This window comes from Betta splendens, chromosome 4, assembly GCF_900634795.4.
Source record: "Betta splendens chromosome 4, fBetSpl5.4, whole genome shotgun sequence".
Taxonomy (NCBI): Eukaryota; Metazoa; Chordata; class Actinopteri; order Anabantiformes; family Osphronemidae; genus Betta; species Betta splendens.
Window position 1 is genome coordinate 829,870 of NC_040884.2, and position 19,382 is coordinate 849,251.

General features: G+C 44.9%; 1 protein-coding gene across 4 annotated transcripts; it reads right to left on the bottom strand.

Annotated features, from left to right (window-relative positions):
* Positions 1-381: 381 nt before the first annotated feature.
* Positions 382-19,276, bottom strand: nrd1b (nardilysin b (N-arginine dibasic convertase)). Of its 4 annotated transcripts, XM_055507979.1 has the most exons (32): positions 19,160-19,276; positions 17,981-18,201; positions 17,395-17,638; positions 16,853-16,934; positions 16,460-16,613; positions 16,043-16,116; positions 15,835-15,873; positions 9,976-10,071; positions 9,480-9,602; positions 9,337-9,394; positions 9,170-9,243; positions 9,023-9,092; positions 8,598-8,675; positions 8,389-8,509; positions 7,977-8,035; positions 7,490-7,544; positions 7,001-7,105; positions 5,935-6,058; positions 5,635-5,718; positions 5,418-5,537; positions 5,122-5,173; positions 4,890-5,040; positions 4,686-4,813; positions 4,210-4,372; positions 3,532-3,563; positions 3,314-3,452; positions 3,184-3,231; positions 3,056-3,108; positions 2,555-2,638; positions 2,269-2,476; positions 1,478-1,567; positions 382-1,396 (listed from the first exon to the last, which is right to left on the bottom strand). In XM_055507979.1, the coding sequence occupies exons 2-32, from the start codon at positions 18,172-18,174 to the stop codon at positions 1,184-1,186; spliced, it is 3,315 nt and encodes a 1,104-aa protein (XP_055363954.1). In that variant the 5' UTR covers positions 18,175-18,201; positions 19,160-19,276; the 3' UTR covers positions 382-1,183. The 4 variants fall into 4 exon arrangements, with proteins under 4 accessions (XP_055363954.1, XP_029002459.1, XP_055363957.1 ...); XM_029146626.3 differs by lacking the exon at positions 15,835-15,873; XM_055507982.1 differs by lacking the exons at positions 382-1,396; positions 1,478-1,567; positions 2,269-2,476 and having other exon boundaries at positions 2,636-2,772.
* Between the last annotated feature and the right edge of the window lie 106 nt (positions 19,277-19,382).

Genomic DNA, 19,382 nt, shown 5'->3' on the forward strand with positions numbered 1-19,382 from the left:
AGATGTACTGGATGCTCATCGAATCTATTATTATAATCCAGCAGAGCTCCGTGAACTTAAAATAATCGTAATCGTAAAAGGAGTACCTAAAACTAGTTTTCTCACATTTAACTAAATGACACGTTTTCTAACATTTAGTTAAATGTGCAAAAGTCTAAATGTAAATGTTATTTTTTATTTTTATACGTTGAGGCATAGTTTTGAGAAACGTGTTTCAGCAAGAGAAAAACTGTAATGTGATGGAGCAGCCGCACCCACCGGTGGAGGCTCTAACTACCAGTGGACACTGTCAAGTGTTGGTAAGGAACGACTACATTTGTGATTCTTATGCTTTAACCTAGTTGTGTTTGTTAAAATAGAAATGTGAAGCAAAAAATCAAAGACTTTTGAGCAAACATTTATTTTCATGATTCAGGTTAATTAAATATGTATATACAAATATGTAAGTGTGTTTGCTGCAGTGACTCAGCTGTTACATTCAGAATTCAAACGATGTTTCAGTCTGTTCACGTGCATCATTTCATTATCATACCGTTAAACAGTGAAAGTGACAGCCCTGAGTTGAGCTGCTGCATTCACTTCCTGCTGGTAATATTCAAATCATCACAGTTAAAACAGTTAAAATGTTTTGCAATAACTGCACCAAGATCCAAAATCCAAATCTGTACATAAATCAAGAAAAGAATCATTTACAACAACATATTTTAAATCTTGAGTCTGACGTCTCTGCTACTGAAACTGCACCTTTCAGTCTAATTCTGGATTATGCACTGTTTGACTTTAAAATATGTTTCATCTTAAACATGATATAGTTCCACTGTGTGTCACATTGTGAGGCAAGGCGCTGTTTCATTCAAACTCCAAAGACACTTAAAGAGAAGCGACTCAGCCTTTAGGCCTGAAGCAGGTTTTCAGAAACAGCTGCAGTTTAAATTCAAATGGCTCCAGTTAGTTTTGACCTCAAAATGCAGCAGAGTCAGACTGAAAGCGACAGCAACCTGTTTGCTGTGCGCTCCACCTTTCCCTTGTTCCAAACATGAAATTCCAGTGGACATCTGAGCTGAACAGTTCTGGCAGCGGCAGATGGACGTTTTTCCAGCAGACAGTGAACGCAGCACTAATAAAACCGCATGGACACCCCTGTGCCGTCCCGTGACGTGCCGTGCCGTGCAGGCTGAGGGACCTAGCTGAGGATTTTGTGGAAGGGGTGAAGCGGCAGAGAGGACGTGAACGCCCTGATGTCTGTGATGAGGACGGCGTCCTGCAGCGACGGCGGCGAGGCCGACAGGAAGCTCAGCTCGTTGACCTCGCCGTAGGCCGACGGGGGGGGGTTGTCCGGGCTGCAGACGGCGCTCTGGTCTGCGGGGTCGTTCTCCTCCAGCCCAAAACCAGCGACCTGGTGACGAAGAGAGAAGGTCAGCGGCGAAGCTTCATTCTAAGCAGAGCAGAAGAAACCTAATGTCCAGAACAGACTGACGTGGACGCTGAGCTTCCTGCTGCTGCTGGTTCTGTGCTCCAGGAACCAGGAGAGCAGCTCCTCCTGCGTGAACCGCTTCAGAGCCTCGATCTGCAACGAGAACCCAGACTGGAATCAAAGCAGAACCAGACCTACAGTAACAGAACCAAAGAGCTGCTCTGTTTACACCAACGCTTAAATAAATATATGTACTGTACAATATCTAAAAGGAGCTGACACAGTGAAATGGCTAGTAACAAGGTTAGTAAATATAAAACAAAGACACAGGCAATAAAACGGTAAAAGCGCTAGACGTCAACATCACACTGAATTAAAATGCCGAAGAAGAGTAGTGGGTTTTAAGAAGAGATTTAATCATAACAGTTGGCCTGCTTAATTTGTTTCCTCTTTGTCTTAGTGAGAGCTAGGATTCAACAGTGAAGAGATGCAGAGGTCGGTGTAATATGCTTTCGTTTTTTCGTACCTGTTAAAAGCCGGCTTACGACACAAAAGCAGCGTAGGAAGAGACGACGGCCTCGCGAGGCTAGCGGATGATTTACTTATGTTGAAGTTGAAGCTGCCGTGTCCTGGAGTTTTACAGAGATCAGTCCCGTTCGTTCTGTTTCACGTGGTGTTGTTTACCTGGAGCATTTGCTGCTCTTCTCTTTCTACTCCACGTGTCCATGTGTTACTGTCTCTGATGCAGAATCACAGCAGATTCGTGCCAACACACGGTCGTGTGATGTACTAGGCAGACTTGGCTGCATCTTCTACTGTTGGCTGTATCTGTGATAGACTTAAACAGACCTCACCTCCTTGTTCAGCCGGTCGAACACATACTGTTGTGTGACGACCTCGAACCAGTTGCGGTCCACCTCCTCCCCCAGGTGAGCATCGTCACACTCCTTGAGCTTGATGAGAGCCGTCACCTGGGTCCTGAAGGCCTCCTCGCTCAGTCCTGACAAACGCTCGCCAAAGCTGAGCAGGAACTCCTCGATCTTCGCTTCAACAAACTCGGAGCTGTGAGGAGAAGAAGTGGTTTCACATGGCCTGAACCAAGGAACGGGAGTTAGACCAAGGCCAAATGAGTCGTCCCACCTGAACTTGGTGGCCTGTGTTTCCACGGTAACGGAGAAACCCAGCACCCCTGAGGTGTTCCTGCAGGTCGGGTACACCTGGTACCTGCAGTCACAGTTCTGGGTCATAAATATGCTCAGGTTGAGGCTCCCTGTTTGTTTCACAGCTTTGAAAGCGTCTCTTAAAAACATTATTCACTGGTCAGGATATCCACCCCACGCAGGCCCAAAAGTCCGAACCTGAAAAATAGAGAGCTGAACCTGGAAAAAATCTGTAACTGAAAAACAGGTTTAAAAGTGAACAATTAAGACTTGAAACTTAAAAAAACTAAAAACTAAAGCTAAATTGAAAATCTTTGCATACACATTTTCCAAGTTTCAACGCCTCGATCTGTCTAAGTCTCGAAGTGTCTAAGCTTTCAATTTCGAATGATTTGATTTCACTTTCAAGACATACGGCCCCGATTTCTCAGGTTTTATCATGTTCATCATGGAACAATAAATAAAAACAAGGAGCACTGACCCCAGAGTCTCTTTTGTCCGAAGGAAGTCGAAGCAGGGCTCCTCCATGTGCATCTGAGTGGAACAGCCCAAATGTTCACAACATGCTTTAACTTGTTGAAATATCTGCTGTAATGTGTTAACACTCACCACCATCAGCTCCATCAGCGCGTGTTCTCTGAGGTTCTTCAGCCCTGACTGCAGAAGACATAGAGGAAGTGTCGCATCGGAACTCGGACTGCATCGTCGCCATCACTGGAGGAGCTGAGAGGATTCCTACCTGGTAGTAGACCGTCACCTCTGAGTTGGCGTCTCCCTTGTTTAGAGACTTGACTTTGCAGAGATGATGCTTCTGAGGCAGCTCCACCACCTGGAACAGCACGGGGACCTCTGCAGACAGAGGCTGGAAGCGCAGCTTACTGCAGAGAAACAGACGGACTTTAGGCTCCAAGTTCTGGTACCGAGTACAGGCCAAACTAAAACCACTGAAACACTCACTTGATGAAGCTCTGCAGAAACTCCTTGGACTCCTGTTGGAGGAAACATGAGAAACGTCAACCGTCTCCTAAGAAAGTACTAAGAGCGTCGGCCCCGGAAGGCAAAGGTTGGCGGTTCGATCCCCTGCCTCGAGGGGCTCAGGTGTGTCCTTGGACGAGACATTTCACAAACATCACCCATAGGGTGCCAGGATTCTCAGTGCAACATCAAAAGACCATGGATGAACTCAACAGGATGACTTCAAACCTGGAGCTGTCACATATATCACCTGTGAAATTCCTTTCCAACTTGGTGGCCTGGTTTTGATCTAGTTTTGTGTTCATCAATGACAAGAACTCATGACAGTAGAGACTGATTTTGTTCATCAAAGAAACTTCTGATTATTCATAATCCGAAGTATTGACATCTGGCATCTGGATTAATAAAAGCATGGTTTCAGACTTAAAACAAACCTGGTGCCCCTAATTTGAGGAATATTAATGTCTCTACATTAATATTAAATTATTAAATTGAATCCGAAACACTCTGCTCCAACTACACTGATCCTCTGGTTTTTAGTTTGTTGATCAGAAAACAACACACGCAGCAGGTTCTGCTTGGAATGCACAGAATAAAAGGGGATTTCATTTTACAGACTGAGATGAGTGAATCTGCTAACAGAGACGTGCTGAACCTCACCGCGCTGGTGAAGTTTCCCTGAACCAGCCCCTCGACGAACAGCTCCGCTTTCAGCCCAGCGACAACCGTCATGAGGTCGTCTACGGTCACACCTTTCATGGCGGCCTGATACTTCTGAACGACCGACCAACGGCAGTGCTCCAGGATCAGTAGGCGGACGTCCCTGAAGAAGGAGAGAGAGAGAAAGAGAAATTAAATCAATTTCTATTGTACCAATTTTCAGCAAAACCGTCTGCCTCGACCAGTTGGGGAGAGGTGCAGAGAAGACAGGCCTGAGCCATCTCTCACTGAGAGCATGAACACGTTCACACCTGCTTACATTAAAGTAGATGCTATTGTTCAGCTCACCATAAAGACTAGAGGTGGAAATGTCCGAACAGTTTACATCTATTACGAGTATGAAAATGGAAGTCCTTCCAACACAAAGAGCAGAACTTCAACGTTCCTGAGGAGGAAACCACAAAACGGTGACGTACTTTCCCAGTCGGTCCGGTTTGATGAGGATGTTGAAGTAGGTTTTCTTTAGCTGCTCTAAGAACATAGTGAAGACGCTCGGCTCAGCGCTGAAGTCTGTCAGATGGTCCACGATCAGCTTCAGCAGCAGCTGTAAGAAGAACGAACCACTGAGCCTATGACTCATGAGCTTATGGGATAGAACCAGTGAACCTTCATAGACGCACCGGCAGCTTGTGGTTGAAGCCCTTTAAGCGGATCATCAGTCCGTGTTCCCCGGCCACCAGTTTGTACTCCAGCTGAGCCACATCAGCCTCATAGGCCGGTTCTGCCAGGTTGTGAGCCAAGATGTTCACAAACAGGTCGAACAGAACCAGACTGAGAGCATAGAGGAACACATTAGCACCCTGTGGATCTATCGCTGCTTTGCTAAGTACAAAGTGTCCACGTGTCTCTTACTTCTCTGGACTCTTCTGAATCATGGGGGAAATCAGGTTGAAACGGATATAGGCTGAAAAACCCAAAGACAAACTTCACAACCAAATATCATCAGCTTGTACCTATTGTGTCCTGCTGGTCTAGACTTAAACTGCAGGTTTCAATCAGTGTAGAAGGCGATGTTGTGACAATAATGGAATTAGTGTCACAGATCTAACTTGAAGCTCTGAGTCGGGTCACTGTGGATCCTACAGCACCTCCCACACAGCTAAAGCCAGCTTCTGGGTGTGATGCTGCTCGAGGCCACAGTCAGTCACCTTTGGGGATCTTGAACTTGTTGTCCTTCTTGTACCACAGGCAGCCTCGCTCGCTGTTCACTATCCTGACGGGAAACTCAGTGTCTGGACAGTCCGATGTTTTCAGCGTGAAGTCCGTTGCTGCCACAGATATAAGAAGAAAAGATACAAGCAGTGACACACAGCTGACTCATTATCAGCCGAACCACTCATTATCAGTAACGCCATTTAAACCGACCAATGAATTTGTTCTCAGCAGGAAGGTGGAGCTCAGAGTTGAGTTCGTCTCCTGCCCAGCGCTGAGCCCACTCGTCTGGGATATCTGAGGAGACGAACCCGACACAAACATGAATGTTCGCACCTGGATCCAGTGTGCTGCATAGTTAGAGGGACTGTGATCATTAGACAAGCATTCACTGCAGGTCAGGGAAAGAAGGAAAGTTCAGCATGTTTCCTGTGAATGTCTCATGACCATCGCTGTGAATGTAGTCTGTGTCACAACTAGCAGAGCAGAGAGGCATCAGAAGCGGTGCCGTACCCTCCTGGCTGTAGCAGGTGCCGAACCATTTCTCTCTGAGGGGACAGCGGCCTTCGTTTTCTGGAGACAGCAGCAGTAGGTTTGCTCTGTCAGGGGTCAGCAGGGACAGAGCTGCACTGATCACCTGCGCACACACACACACACACACACACACACACACACACACACACACGTATATGCAGAACACACACACACACACACACACACACACACACACACGTATATGCAGAACACACACACGCATACGCAGAACACACACACGCATACGCAGAACACGCACACGCATACGCAGAACACGCACACACACACACACGCATACGCAGAACACACACACACACACACACACACATACAGAACACACACACACACACACACACGCACACATACAGAACACACACACACACAGGCGCGTGCAGAACACACACACACACGCACAGGCGCGCGCAGAACAAACACACACACACACACACACACACATATAGAACACACACACACACACACACGTATATGCAGAACACACACGCATACGCAGAACACACACACGCATACGCAGAACACACACACGCATACGCAGAACACGCACACACACACACACACGCATACGCAGAACACACACACACACACACACACATACAGAACACACACACACACACACGCACACATACAGAACACACACACACACACACACAGGCGCGCGCAGAACACACACACACACACGCACAGGCGCGCGCAGAACAAACGCACAGGCGCGCGCAGAACACAGAACACACACACGCGCGCGCAGAACACAGAACACACACACACGTGCGCAGAACACACACACACGTGCGCAGAACACACACACGTGCGCAGAACACACACACGTGCGCAGAACACACACACACAGGCACGCACAGAACACACACACACACACACACACAGGCGCACACACGCGCGCACACACACACGCACACACACACACGCACACACACACAGGCAGACACACACACGCACACACACACACGCACGGTGTGTGGTCTGAGACAAACTCTAGACCAGCTCAGATCTGAATTGAGCTCCACATTACCTCTGGATCGTACTCAAACATGAGTTGGTCTCCGCTCAGAAAGTCCTGTTTGGGAAACAGCTGCATGTTCTCACAGATGTTCTCTACAAACTCGATGGGATCCGTCTGTTACAGTAGTTCACATAAACACAAGAGACCAGGACATTTATAGCTCAGGTCTGGAACAAGACAAGACACAACCAGAGCTGCTTACCTCTTTTTACCTTTGGTAATCAGTTAAATTTCTTTTATTACAGTAAATAATAAAATATGACAATAAACAACAATTATTATTATTATTATTGTGCCTCTGTTTAAAGCAAATTAATGCACTTTAGCAGAAGACACAGAGACACCGTCAGTAACGTAAACCTTTGCTTCTGTACTTGATGTTATTAATTATTAATTAATAATGATGTCTCTGTTTAAAGATCTGATTAACAGTCACCTGAGATCGTTGATCTCCTGCTGACTGACCTGAGTCATAAGGATGTAAACACACAGCGTTACCTGCTCCTGATAGTGGAACTCATTGGCTTCTATCTTCTGAATTTCCTCATAGATCCTGAAATAATATAAACTATAATTATTAAATAGTTACAACACAGAATTAGGATGTTTAAAATAAGACATTGGGCGTGTGCTGCTCATTCTAATTTGTGGCTCTCAGGCTTGTCCCTAGTTTAACGTCGACGACGCTATGAGCAACAAAAGACTGCAGCAAAGAAAAAACGAATAACCATCATCTTTATATCATATGAAGTCCTTAAAGCACAATTGATAAATCACATTTAAAAAAAAAAAAAAAAAGGTATAAACTCAAAGTACACACTTCACCAGCCACCAGCTCCAACTGGCTCAACATGTGACCAATCAGAATCCTGTGTGTCTAACCGGACTAATGGCTGCAGCTGGTCTAAGACAGAGGACATTTACTGAATATAAAGTGAATAAAACATAGAAACACACAACTTAGACAAGTGTGTCAGTGTATCACCTCTGCTGAGGGCCGAGGGTCTGGATCATCTTCATGTACTGGAACACCAAATGGGCCACCTGCACAGGAACAGAAAGCCACTAGGACCTACAGCCACTGCTCTTTATAGGTCACATGTCAAGTCTCCAGATGCTACCTCTGACATTGGTCATGTAAAAATGCAGACAGAATCTTATACGCTGTGTTGGCAAAGCAACCAACTATTCAGTTTACTTTGATTGAGACAAAGACAAAACTGAGGCCGTATTAACCAATTGATGCGGATCGACTGTTATGGCTTCAACTAACTTCACAAAGAAACTGATTTAGTTCAAACCACATTACTGCACAGGACATTTTATTTATTTATTATTATAGCGTGTGTGTGTGTGTGTGTGTGTGTGTGTGTGTGTGTGTGTGTGTGTGTGTTGACCTGGTAGACGTTCTGATAGCCCTGGTCGGTGAGGGTAATTGAGACAGAGAATATGGAGTAGGTGGTGTTCTGGTCAAATCCAGTTTCACTGTTTCCCCCAAACAAAGCCAGAGCCCAGCACCTGAAAACAGAAAGACAGAGACAGACACACTAGCACCGCTGTCCTCGTCCTCTGTGTATTTATTTAGCGTTTAATACGGCTCTCTTACTTCTTCCTGAGCAGAGACAGGATGCTGCCGGTTCCTTCGTGTCCGATGAGCCAGGAGATGTAGTGAAGAGGCTTCACCCTGACAGAAAATAAAAAGGTAACTGTTGTGCTGCAGAGAACATCTGAGACTCAAAGAAAAGGTATTAATAAAACAATAAATCTATTTAATAAATTGCCTACAAATGTCAGGGCTGATGATCTGTATAGGAAAATCAGTTATATAAATAATGGACCACAGCCCAAAGGAATCAGGGTCTGTATGAGGTAATAGTTATTGTTTTGAAGGTCACGAAGCTTCATTAAACTACTGTGCTCACACACATTAAAAGGATGCATAGGTTTCACTGGTTACCATGGTAACACTGCTGTAGCGACAGAGAACCAAGAGGCAGAATACCACATTATGCAGCAGGTGATGTGACTCACCTGTAGTGTTTTCCCTGTGGAGGCACGGCCCAGCTGATGGTCAGAGCATGGACCTTCCTCACAGGAACCACTGCAACAAGCAGCCAAACGTTTAACTTGAGAATGCAACATTTAAAACATGTAACACCACATGGAGCACCATCTGACCTCTGTAGAGTCTGTTGAAGGCCGGCGTGTCAAATGGCTGCTGTAGGTGAGAGAAGTCAGGTCGAGGTTCGCCGCTGAAAGGAAACGTTCTCATTTTATTTGTTCGTTAACATACTGCAGTGAAGCAGGTCTAGCCAACACCAGCATCATCACTTGTGTTTTCTTACTTGTTGGGAACACTGATGAAAATCTCTCTCACCCACTGCTCCAGAGTGTCCAGAGTCTCTGCACAACAAGCGTTGGCTTCAGCATACTTTGATAACATTAGGACAGACAGAGACTAAAGGACGACCCTGAGCAGAGACATTACCTTTGGACTGGACTGCCAGGGTCATGTAATGAGCAGAGTAGTATCTCCTCCAGAAGTCCCTGAGTCGCTCATAAGTGTTGACCTGCTTCTCTTTGGGCTCATGTTTTAATGTCTGAGCGTTGCCTGATGAAGAAAACAAACACGACTCAACAAAACAAAACACAATCATTTACACAACTGATGAAAGAGATTAAATGGAAAACTGGATTGAGGTTGTTTAACTGCTACAGTGGGAAGTATCAGCTAGGATGCTGTGTTGTGTACATTTGCTGCTTGTTTGCCGTTTTTGTCAGTTGTTCTTGCTCTCTTCTTTTCTTTTGGTTTCAACTTACTGACAGAGTGTATAAAGCCATTCTTTCCTTACTTAACTGTTACTTTTCCCAAATGCTTCACATAAACTCCATCTATGATTTTTCCTTCTCATTGTTGAGAAGCAGGACACCACCCAGTAACATGTTCCCTACCGTGAGTCCTGCTGACTGCATGTGGTTCTCACCCCAGCAGAACTTGCTCATCGGATGTCCAGGTTTAGCCAGGCTTCCAAACAGCATCTCCTTACGGTGCGAGTCAGACGGCCTCGCTAACTGGTACTCTGAACAATGAGAGCGAGAGGACGGGAGAGACAAAAAGAAACAGAGGGAAAGAAAAGCTGCATCAGAAAAAATAATTAGCTGAAAGCATCGCTGAACGTGTCGCTGAACGCATCGCTGAAAGCATCGCTGAAAGCAGACGGGCCAAACCAGCGGTCCCCAACCTTTTCGTGCCACCAAACAGTTTAATGTCTGGTAATAAAATCATACAAAATTAAAGTGTATCCACTGTGTTTGCAGCTTTATTAGCAGCGTCCCCATAACAAAATGCTTGGTCTCTGACTGGCGAAGCAGCGTGAATGCATCGATGCCTCATTAGAGCCGGTCGCTGCACATTATACAGAGCAGATTTGGTGCGTGGGAACAACCTGTCGTCCATGTTTGAAGTAGGACTCCTGGTATTGTCTGCTAAATGCAGCTTTCTTGTTCCTTGTAGTCATAGGCTCTTCTTCTGTCTCCTTATACGATCTTAAACCTGCCCAAAGAAACTTTAGCAGTTTAGCGGTGATGCATTACGTGTTACCGCTGGTTGTCTAGGTGGTGTCCTGCAAACGATGTGGGCTTTGTGGCTAATTGGAGCACTTTTTGGGGAAAACCTGGGCTGATTAGAAGAGACGGCGTCCATCCCACGTTGAACGGAGCCTCTCTGCTCTCTAGTAACATGGCCATGTTGCTTAGTCCCCCCACTGCTTGACAACTCAGAGTGGAGCCCAGGACGCAGAGTCGCAGTCTTACACGCCTCTCTGCATGTTCTCTACAGCCGCGACCCACTCTTAGTCTTAGTTATCGCATAGAGACTGTGTCTGCTTCTCGACCACCTAAACTATACAAGTCACAAACAAATCAAAGAGGAGTGACTTACCAGAATTTAATAACATCAAAACAGTTCCTCTTACGGAACAAAGTAATAGTAAGCTAATGAAGTGTGGTTTATTAAATATCAGATCTCTCTCATCTAAATCCTTTTTAATAAATGACTTGATAAGTGACCATCACATAGATCTGTTCTGTCTCACTGAAACCTGGCTGCAGCAGGATGAATATGTTACTTTAAATGAGTCGACTCCAATGAGTCACATCAACTATCATGTTCCAAGAAGTACAGGTAGAGGTGGAGGAGTAGCAGCAGTTTATAAATCAGATTTATTAATTACTCCTAAACCTAAACATAGTTATAACTCATTTGAGAGCCTCACTCTGAGCCTTTCTCACCCAGACTCTAAAACTCAGAAACCAGTTGTGTTTTGTATTGTTTACCGTCCTCCTGCTCCATATTCACAGTTCTTAACTGAATTCTCTGAATTCTTATCTGACTTAGTTCTTAGCACAGATAAAGTCATTGTAGTGGGAGACTTTAACATTCATGTAGATGTTGACAGCAACTGTCTCAGCACTGCTTTTAACTCCTTAATAGACACTATTGGTTTTACACAGCAGGTAAATGAACCCACTCATCGTTTTAACCACACTCTAGATCTTGTCCTGACATATGGAGTTGAAATTCATAATTTAATAGTTCTTCCCCAAAACCCTCTGTTATCTGACCATTTCTTATTAACTTTTGAATTTAGCACAACTGACCCTATAACAGCTGGAAAGAAATGTTACTATAGCAGATGTTTATCTGACAATGCTGTTGCCAGATTCAAGCAGATGATTCCATCATCTTTTGCCTCAATGTCTTGCAGATACACAGAGAACAGTCACCTTAATCCTTATGAACAGGTTGACTGTCTTGTAGATGATGCTGCAGCTTCTCTACGTACAATGTTAGACACAGTGGCCCCTCTGAAGAAGAAGACAGTGAATCAGAGGAGGTTAGCTCCGTGGTATAACTCAGACATCCGCAGCCTAAAGCAAAGGACTAGACAACTAGAAAGACAGTGGCGTTCCAACAAAATAAATGTAAACTGCATTGCATGGAAGGACAGTCTAATGAAATATAAAAAAGCACTTTGTGCTGCTAGAAAAACATATTATTCCTCCCTAATTGAGGAAAACAAAAACAACCCCAGGTTTCTTTTCAGCACTGTAGCCAGGCTGACAAAGAGTCATAGCTGTATTGAGTCTACTATCCCCTTAAATCTCAGCAGCAATGACTTTATGAACTACTTTACTAATAAAATTATTATCATTAGAAAAAACATTCAGCAGCGACTTCTTCCAAATGACAGAAAGCACTGTCTAGATCCATTAACTTTAAATTTATTAAATCCTCTGTCTTACCTAGACAGCTTCTCCCCCATAACTCATATGGAGTTAACCTCAATAATTAACTCTTCCAAGTCGTCTACTTGTCTTTTAGATCCAATCCCAACCAGATTACTCAAAGAAGTTCTACCTTTAATCAGCTCATCCATATTAAAATCAAATCAACCAATCTTTACAACTAGGCTATGTACCACAGGCTTTTAAGGTGGCTGTGGTCAAACCTCTATTGAAAAAACCAACCCTTGACCCTGGACAACTAGCCAACTATAGGCCCATTTCAAATTTACCCTTTATTTCCAAGATTCTGGAAAAAATCGTGGCTAAACAATTATCTGACCACCTTAGTGGGAATAACCTGTATGAAGATTTTCAGTCAGGATTTAGAAAACATCATAGCACAGAAACAGCTCTGGTTAGAGTCACTAATGATCTTCTATTAGCTTCGGACAATGGTCTAGTTTCTGTCCTTGTCCTGTTAGATCTTAGTGCTGCATTTGATACAATTGATCATCACATTCTATTACAGACACTAGAACATAGAATCGGGATTAATGGAACAGCATTGGGATGGTTTAAATCCTATTTGTTGAACAGATTCCAGTTTGTTCATGTTAATGATAAATTCTCCACACGCACAAGGATTAGCTATGGAGTTCCACAGGGTTCTGTGCTGGGTCCAATTCTGTTTAGCTTATACATGTCTCCTCTAGGTGAGATTATTAGAAAGCATTCTATTAATTTTCATTTTTACGCAGATGATACTCAGCTATACATGTCCTTGGAACCAAATGAAACAGATCAACTAGTCAAAATTCAGGGTTGTTTAAAAGACATCAAATCCTGGATGTCCCAAAACTTCCTTCAACTAAACTCAGATAAAACCGAGATTCTTATTGTTGGGCCTAAAAATCTGAGAGAGACACTATTGAGTCAGATAGCCACCCTGGATGGCATAACATTAGCTTCAGATTCTACTGTGAGGAACCTTGGTGTCATGTTTGACCAGGATCTCTCTTTTACATCATACATTAAACAAATCTCCAGAACCGCCTACTTCCACCTTAGAAATATAGTTAAAATCAGAAGCATCCTCTCTCAGAGCGATGCAGAGAAACTGATCCATGCATTTGTTACCTCTAGGCTGGACTACTGTAACTCCTTACTCATAGGATGTCCTAACAGCTCCTTAAAAAACCTACAGCTCATTCAAAATGCTGCAGCCAGAGTTCTGACAGGACTTAGAAAGAGAGATCACATTTCTCCTACATTAGCTTCTCTGCACTGGCTGCCTGTAAAATGTAGGATAGAATTTAAAATTCTCCTACTCACATACAAAGTACTCAATGATAAAGCTCCTTCTTATCTTAAAGACCTTATAGTTCCTTATGCTCCCAGCAGAACACTTCGTTCTCAGAGCGCTGGGCTACTTGCGGTTCCTCCATCCATCCATCCATTTTCATCCGCTTATCCGGGGCCGGGTCGCGGGGGCAGCAGTCTAAGCAGAGAGTTCCAGACTTCCCTCTCCCCGGACACTTCCTCCAGCTCTTCCGGTGGGACCCCAAGACGTTCCCAGGCCAGCCGAGAGACGTAGTCTCTCCAGCGAGTCCTAGGTCTTCCTCGGGGCCTCCTACCGGTGGGACATGCCCGGAACACCTCCCCAGGGAGGCGTCCAGGAGGCATCCGAACTAGATGCCCGAGCCACCTCAGCTGGCTCCTCTCGATGTGGAGGAGCAGCGACTCTACTCCGAGCTCCTCCCGGGTGACAGAGCTCCTCACCTTATCTCTAAGGGAGCGCCCAGCCACCCTGCGGAGGAAGCTCATTTCAGCCGCTTGTATCCGTGACCTTGCCCTTTCGGTCATGACCCAAAGCTCATGACCATAGGTGAGGGTAGGAACGTAGATTGACCGGTAAATTGAGAGCTTTGCCTTTCGGCTCAGCTCCCTCTTCACCACGACGGACCGATACACCGACCGCATTACTGCAGCCGCCGCACCAATCCGTCTGTCAAACTCACGCTCCCTCCTTCCCTCACTCGTGAACAAGACCCCAAGATACTTAAACTCCTCCACTTGAGGCAGGAACTCTTCTCCAACCTGGAGAGAGCAAACCACCTTTTTCCGGTCGAGAACCATGGCCTCAGATTTGGAGGAACTGATTCTCATCCCAGCCGCTTCACACTCAGCTGCAAACCGCACCAGCGCACGCTGGAGGTCCTGGCCTGATGAAGCCAACAGGACAACATCATCTGCAAAAAGCAGAGATGCAATCCTGTGGTCCCCAAACCAGACCCCCTCCGGCCCCTGGCTGCGCCTAGAAATTCTGTCCATAAAAATAATGAACAGAACCGGTGACAAAGGGCAGCCCTGCCGAAGTCCAACATGCACCGGGAACAGGTCTGACTTATTGCTGGCAATGCGAACCAAGCTCCTGCTCCGGTTGTACAGAGACCCAACAGCCCTTAGCAAAGGGCCCTGGTCTCCATACTCCCGGAGCACCCCCCACAGGATGTCACGAGGGACGCGGTCGAATGCCTTCTCCAGATCCACAAAGCACATGTAGACTGGTTGGGCAAACTCCCACAAACCCTCAAGCACCCTGCTGAGGGTATAAAGCTGGTCCAGCGTTCCACGACCAGGCCGAAAACCACATTGTTCCTCCTGTATCCGAGGTTCGACTATCGGCCGAATTCTCCTCTCCAGTACCCTGGCATAGACTTTCCCAGGGAGGCTGAGAACTTGCGGTTCCTAGAGTGTTTAAATGTAGAACAGGGGGCAGAGCTTTTAGCTACCAAGCTCCTCTCCTCTGGAACCAGCTCCCTCTTCAGGTTCGAGAAGCTGACACACTCTCCACCTTTAAGATTAGGCTTAAAACCTTCCTTTTTGATAAAGCTTATAGTTAGAGATGGTTCAGGTCACTGGCAATTATTGTTAGTCACAGGAACCATCTCTTAGTTAAGCTGCAATAGACATAGACTGCTGGGGGACTTAATTTATACACTGAGCTCCTCTGTTTCCTTCTACCTCCTCTGTCCCATAACCTCCCATCATTGTCCCATGTTTAACTAACCTTGTCTCTTTCTGTCCAGTAGTTGTGCTTCTCTCCTCTCTCCCCCCCCACCCCCACTCTTTCTCCCTCTCTGTCCTCACCCACAGGTATCATTGGACTCAAAGTTTGGTGTCTGTAATGGGCAGCTGCGGATCCAACCATCCTGCCTGCATCCAGTCCCTGGTCCTACCATCCTGCCTGTGCTCTGTTGTTGCTTGTTGTTGCTTGTTGCTGTTGCTGTGCTTTTCTATCTCTCTATCCTCTCACCCCAACCGGTCGAGGCAGATGGCCGCCCACATCCAGTCTGGTTCTGCTGGAGGTTTCTTCCTCGTTAGGGAGGGAGTTTTTCCTCTCCACTGTTGCTGTCAAATTAAATGCTTGCTGTATGTGGGATTTGTTGGGTTTAGTTGTGTGAGGTTTTAAACCTTACTTTGTAAAGTGCCTTGAAATAACTTTGTTGTGATTTGGCGCTATATAAATAAAATTGAATTGAATTGAATTGAGTTACCGGCTGAAGTGAGGCACAGACAGATGTAGTGGAGAGAATCTGGTAATTTTCCAAAAAAAAAAAAAAAAAAAAAAACAGTGTTCAGAACCGGATACTAAATAAAACAGACATATTATAAGTGGTGTTTTTCTAGTGTGCGGCCCGGGGGTTGGGAACCACTGGTCTAAAGCGTAATAGTGATGGTTTGTTTCTCTTTTCTGGGACTCACCACTGTCCACAGCCTCCACCTCTCTGTCGATGGCGTCCTCGATCATCAGAGGACAGATGAAGAACTGAGCCCATCTGAAACACACTCAGTCAGTAGGTTACAGCTGAAACACATACTGCTGTACAACCCCTTAATGAAGGTGAACGTTTTTATAAGAGAATGCAGTTCTTGATGCTGTTAATCACTGCCAGACTATATTTATATGTTATATTCTTTATGTTATACTGATGGCCACTAAGAGCTAGTTTTATATATGTAAAGGCTCAGAGGCATCCTGTGAGCCTGGGTAGACATCTGGTTCATCACAGACCAACAACAGTAGCTAGAAGGGTTAGCATCTGTCTGACTGGACAGTGGTCCATACAGTGACCTGTGAAAACCTACAACTAAACAAGGAAGCAGGGTTTTTTTTCTCACCTGTCAAGCGCCTCTCTAAAGTACTTTCTCTGCACGTCAAACTGGAAGATGGTTCTTTCACAGTCGGTGGAGGCGTTGTCACTGCCGCCGTGCTTCTTCAAGAAAGCGTCAAAGCCGTTCTCTGCTGGGTATTTCTCGCTGCCCATGAACACCACTGAACAGAAGAGGACAGTTAAATAACTAATATTTACTCTGCACTGACCAAAAGCAGAGGCTGTCAGTCTTAAACCTAATAATCCAATAACCAGGAGCAGCCTGATCTAAATGATCACAGCATCTGTTGAAGGCCTCATGAAGCATCTCTGATGCATAAATAAAGATGCAAGTGCACAGACACACTGGCTTCTGAACAGAGCTATAAACTTTATAAGTCACGTGAACTCTAGAACTCACTGTGCTCCAGGAAGTGGGCGAGGCCAGGGAGGTCGTCCGGGTCACTGAAGCTCCCCACGCTGATGCACAGAGCAGCAGCTGCCTGCGCTCGCACACACAGACAAACAGACACTGGGTCTCATGTGTCTCACAGCAGAGTGAAATCTAAACTCTTGCCTCAGACTCATCGTCTGATTTTGAACTCAAATGTCAGAATGTTCACTTTACATTTATTACATCAGCCTCAGCATAATATTTTTTAAACTTCATTTGATCCAAAGAAAGACGCTGCACAAGTAGAAGTTTTCTGCCCTCTGAGTAACTTCTCTGGACCCCTGCAGGGATCTAAACCAGGCTCCTTCCAGGCTGTCAGGTGAAGCATGGATGAGTACAGTAATGATACAGGGAATGTGGAGAGCAGATTTACAACAGTTATGTGACATAATAGAGTGTTCAGCTCCAGGCAGACTTAATGGAACCGTGTGTTTGAAATAACTAGGGCTGGAAGAATCCAGTATTTCTGGCCTTGATAACAATGTTTGGCAATCTATTTAAACCTGCACCTGCTTCTCAGAACATCCCTTCTTCTTCTTCGATGCATTCTCTTCATCCAGTTCATCAAAGTCGCTGTCCTGCTCTTCCTCGTCATTCTCGTCCTCATCCTCCTCTGACCCTTCTCCAGAATCCCCGTCTTCTTCGTCTTCTCTTTCCTGATCGTCGTCTCCATCTTCAGTCTCTCCTTTTCCACCAATGCCACTGAAGTCAGAGATGAGGAGCACCCGAAGGCCGTTGCTTAGCTCAATGCACCTGCAGAGAAAGTGGCTTCAGCATTACCCAGAACTCTTACACATGCTGTCCATCAGGGTTGAAACTATTAATAAAGAAACCATTAGCAGATTGTAATATAATAACATTATATATTTATTTACTTATTGTAAGTCTTTGAGCAAAATATTAAGTGACAAAGCATGCTTAGTCAAATTTTAGTTGTATACACTGTACTTTTAGCTACTTCTACATTTGTTTTAAAAGTTGTAAACTGTTACTTTCAGGTTAAACGCTAAGTTCTTCTAGGTGTTTTGTGAACACAGCACTAGTGTTGTATTCAGCCTTATGACTAACAGTTAAGCCTAGCACATTTGTCTCCACCTATATGTCTTTGGGTCACTGGGTGATTTGATGATCTCAGTGTCTCCCATATCTTCAGAACTGACTCCTCCGCCTCCATCTCCAGCAGCGGCCTGGTCCTTAACATCCACTGATGCTGGTGGTGGCTGGCCCTGGTCTGCAGATCCCTGTCCTGGCCCAGAGCCACCACTTACTGACTTGTTGGTCTGAGGCATTTTGACAGAGCAGTTGGAGTAACAGTACTGGATATGAAGAAACACATATCAATACAGGCACAACCCAGCCCTGCTCTTAAATTGATTTGGAAACATACTAGTTTAATTCTGTTTATTTATAATGTCTAGGTTAAAGGTAGTATTGTACTGAACAGTAACACACTGAATGACATGGCCATATTTCTAGTCTCACAATGGACATGTACAAGGGTTCAGAACAGTAAATTACAGTAAAAATGTAAATTATAATCGATCAAGTGTTTAAGGAGCAAAAGCGTCATCTACTGCCAGTTTTTTATGAAGCACATTTGTGGTGGACAACAAAAAAAACGGCAAATGGAAGCTTTAGTCCGGTTCTTGTGATTCGGCCTGTCACGGCAGCGGAACCTTCATTAGCACTGACATAATATTGATTTGAATGTTGGCTTTCATACAGGTCATACTTCAATGACCTGAACACGAACGTTTGATTCAGAGAATCCTTAACGTGTTTTATTATTATAAATGAAATACCATAACTCATACGTGCAGTTTGGTGCCACAGTCCGGTCGCGCGACAGAACAGTATGTGAGTACTGAGCTGGATGTCAGTCAGCAGAACCTCCGCCGTAAACCCAGCGATTTTACAATCAGCTGTCAGGTTGGCAGGCTAACTGATGAAGCTAGCATAAAATAAAGACATGATTCCATTACAGCCTGCATCACTACAGACAAGTGTTACTGGTTGGGGCCGGCTGACGCGCTCATAAATTAATATTATTCTCTTCATATTGTTCTACGGTCGCTGGGCAGAGGTCCACTCTATTAGCTTTGACCGACTTTAGCTAATCCCGCTGTTCCAAACAGACGACAACGAGTGTAAACAGCGATTCTTTGCTCCGCTGACTAAAACATAACCTCCTTCATTTACTGTGTAGCTAGAAGCTTGTACAATAGTTCTGAAATACATATATGTGCACATATATGTTTATAAAAAGTCACTCACCGCTGTTTCTGGTCGTTTTATGCTAGTGCAAGTTTGGAGTTCAGCGTAGCAGTCAAGCGGATTGCGTTTAGCCAAAACAAAGTCTGTGATTGGCTAATAACCAATCAATCAAAATACATTTGTTGTCTGATTGGTCAAAATTATTTTATTAAAAATTCATTGGCTGAGTGTGTAATTACGCCACAAACCAAAATAAAATTCAAGGATGTCCAGTTACTCTTTC

Bases quoted from the DNA above. Each gene is read 5' to 3' on its own strand.
- nrd1b (XM_055507979.1), bottom strand. From the start codon at position 18,174: ATGCCTCAGACCAACAAGTCAGTAAGTGGTGGCTCTGGGCCAGGACAG. The intron at 8,676-9,022 runs GTGAGTCACATC...ATTTTCTGTCAG, and splicing joins CCACAGGGAAAACACTACAG to GGTGAAGCCTCTTCACTACA. The intron at 7,106-7,489 runs GTAACGCTGTGT...CTACTGTAACAG, and splicing joins AGTTCCACTATCAGGAGCAG to ACGGATCCCATCGAGTTTGT.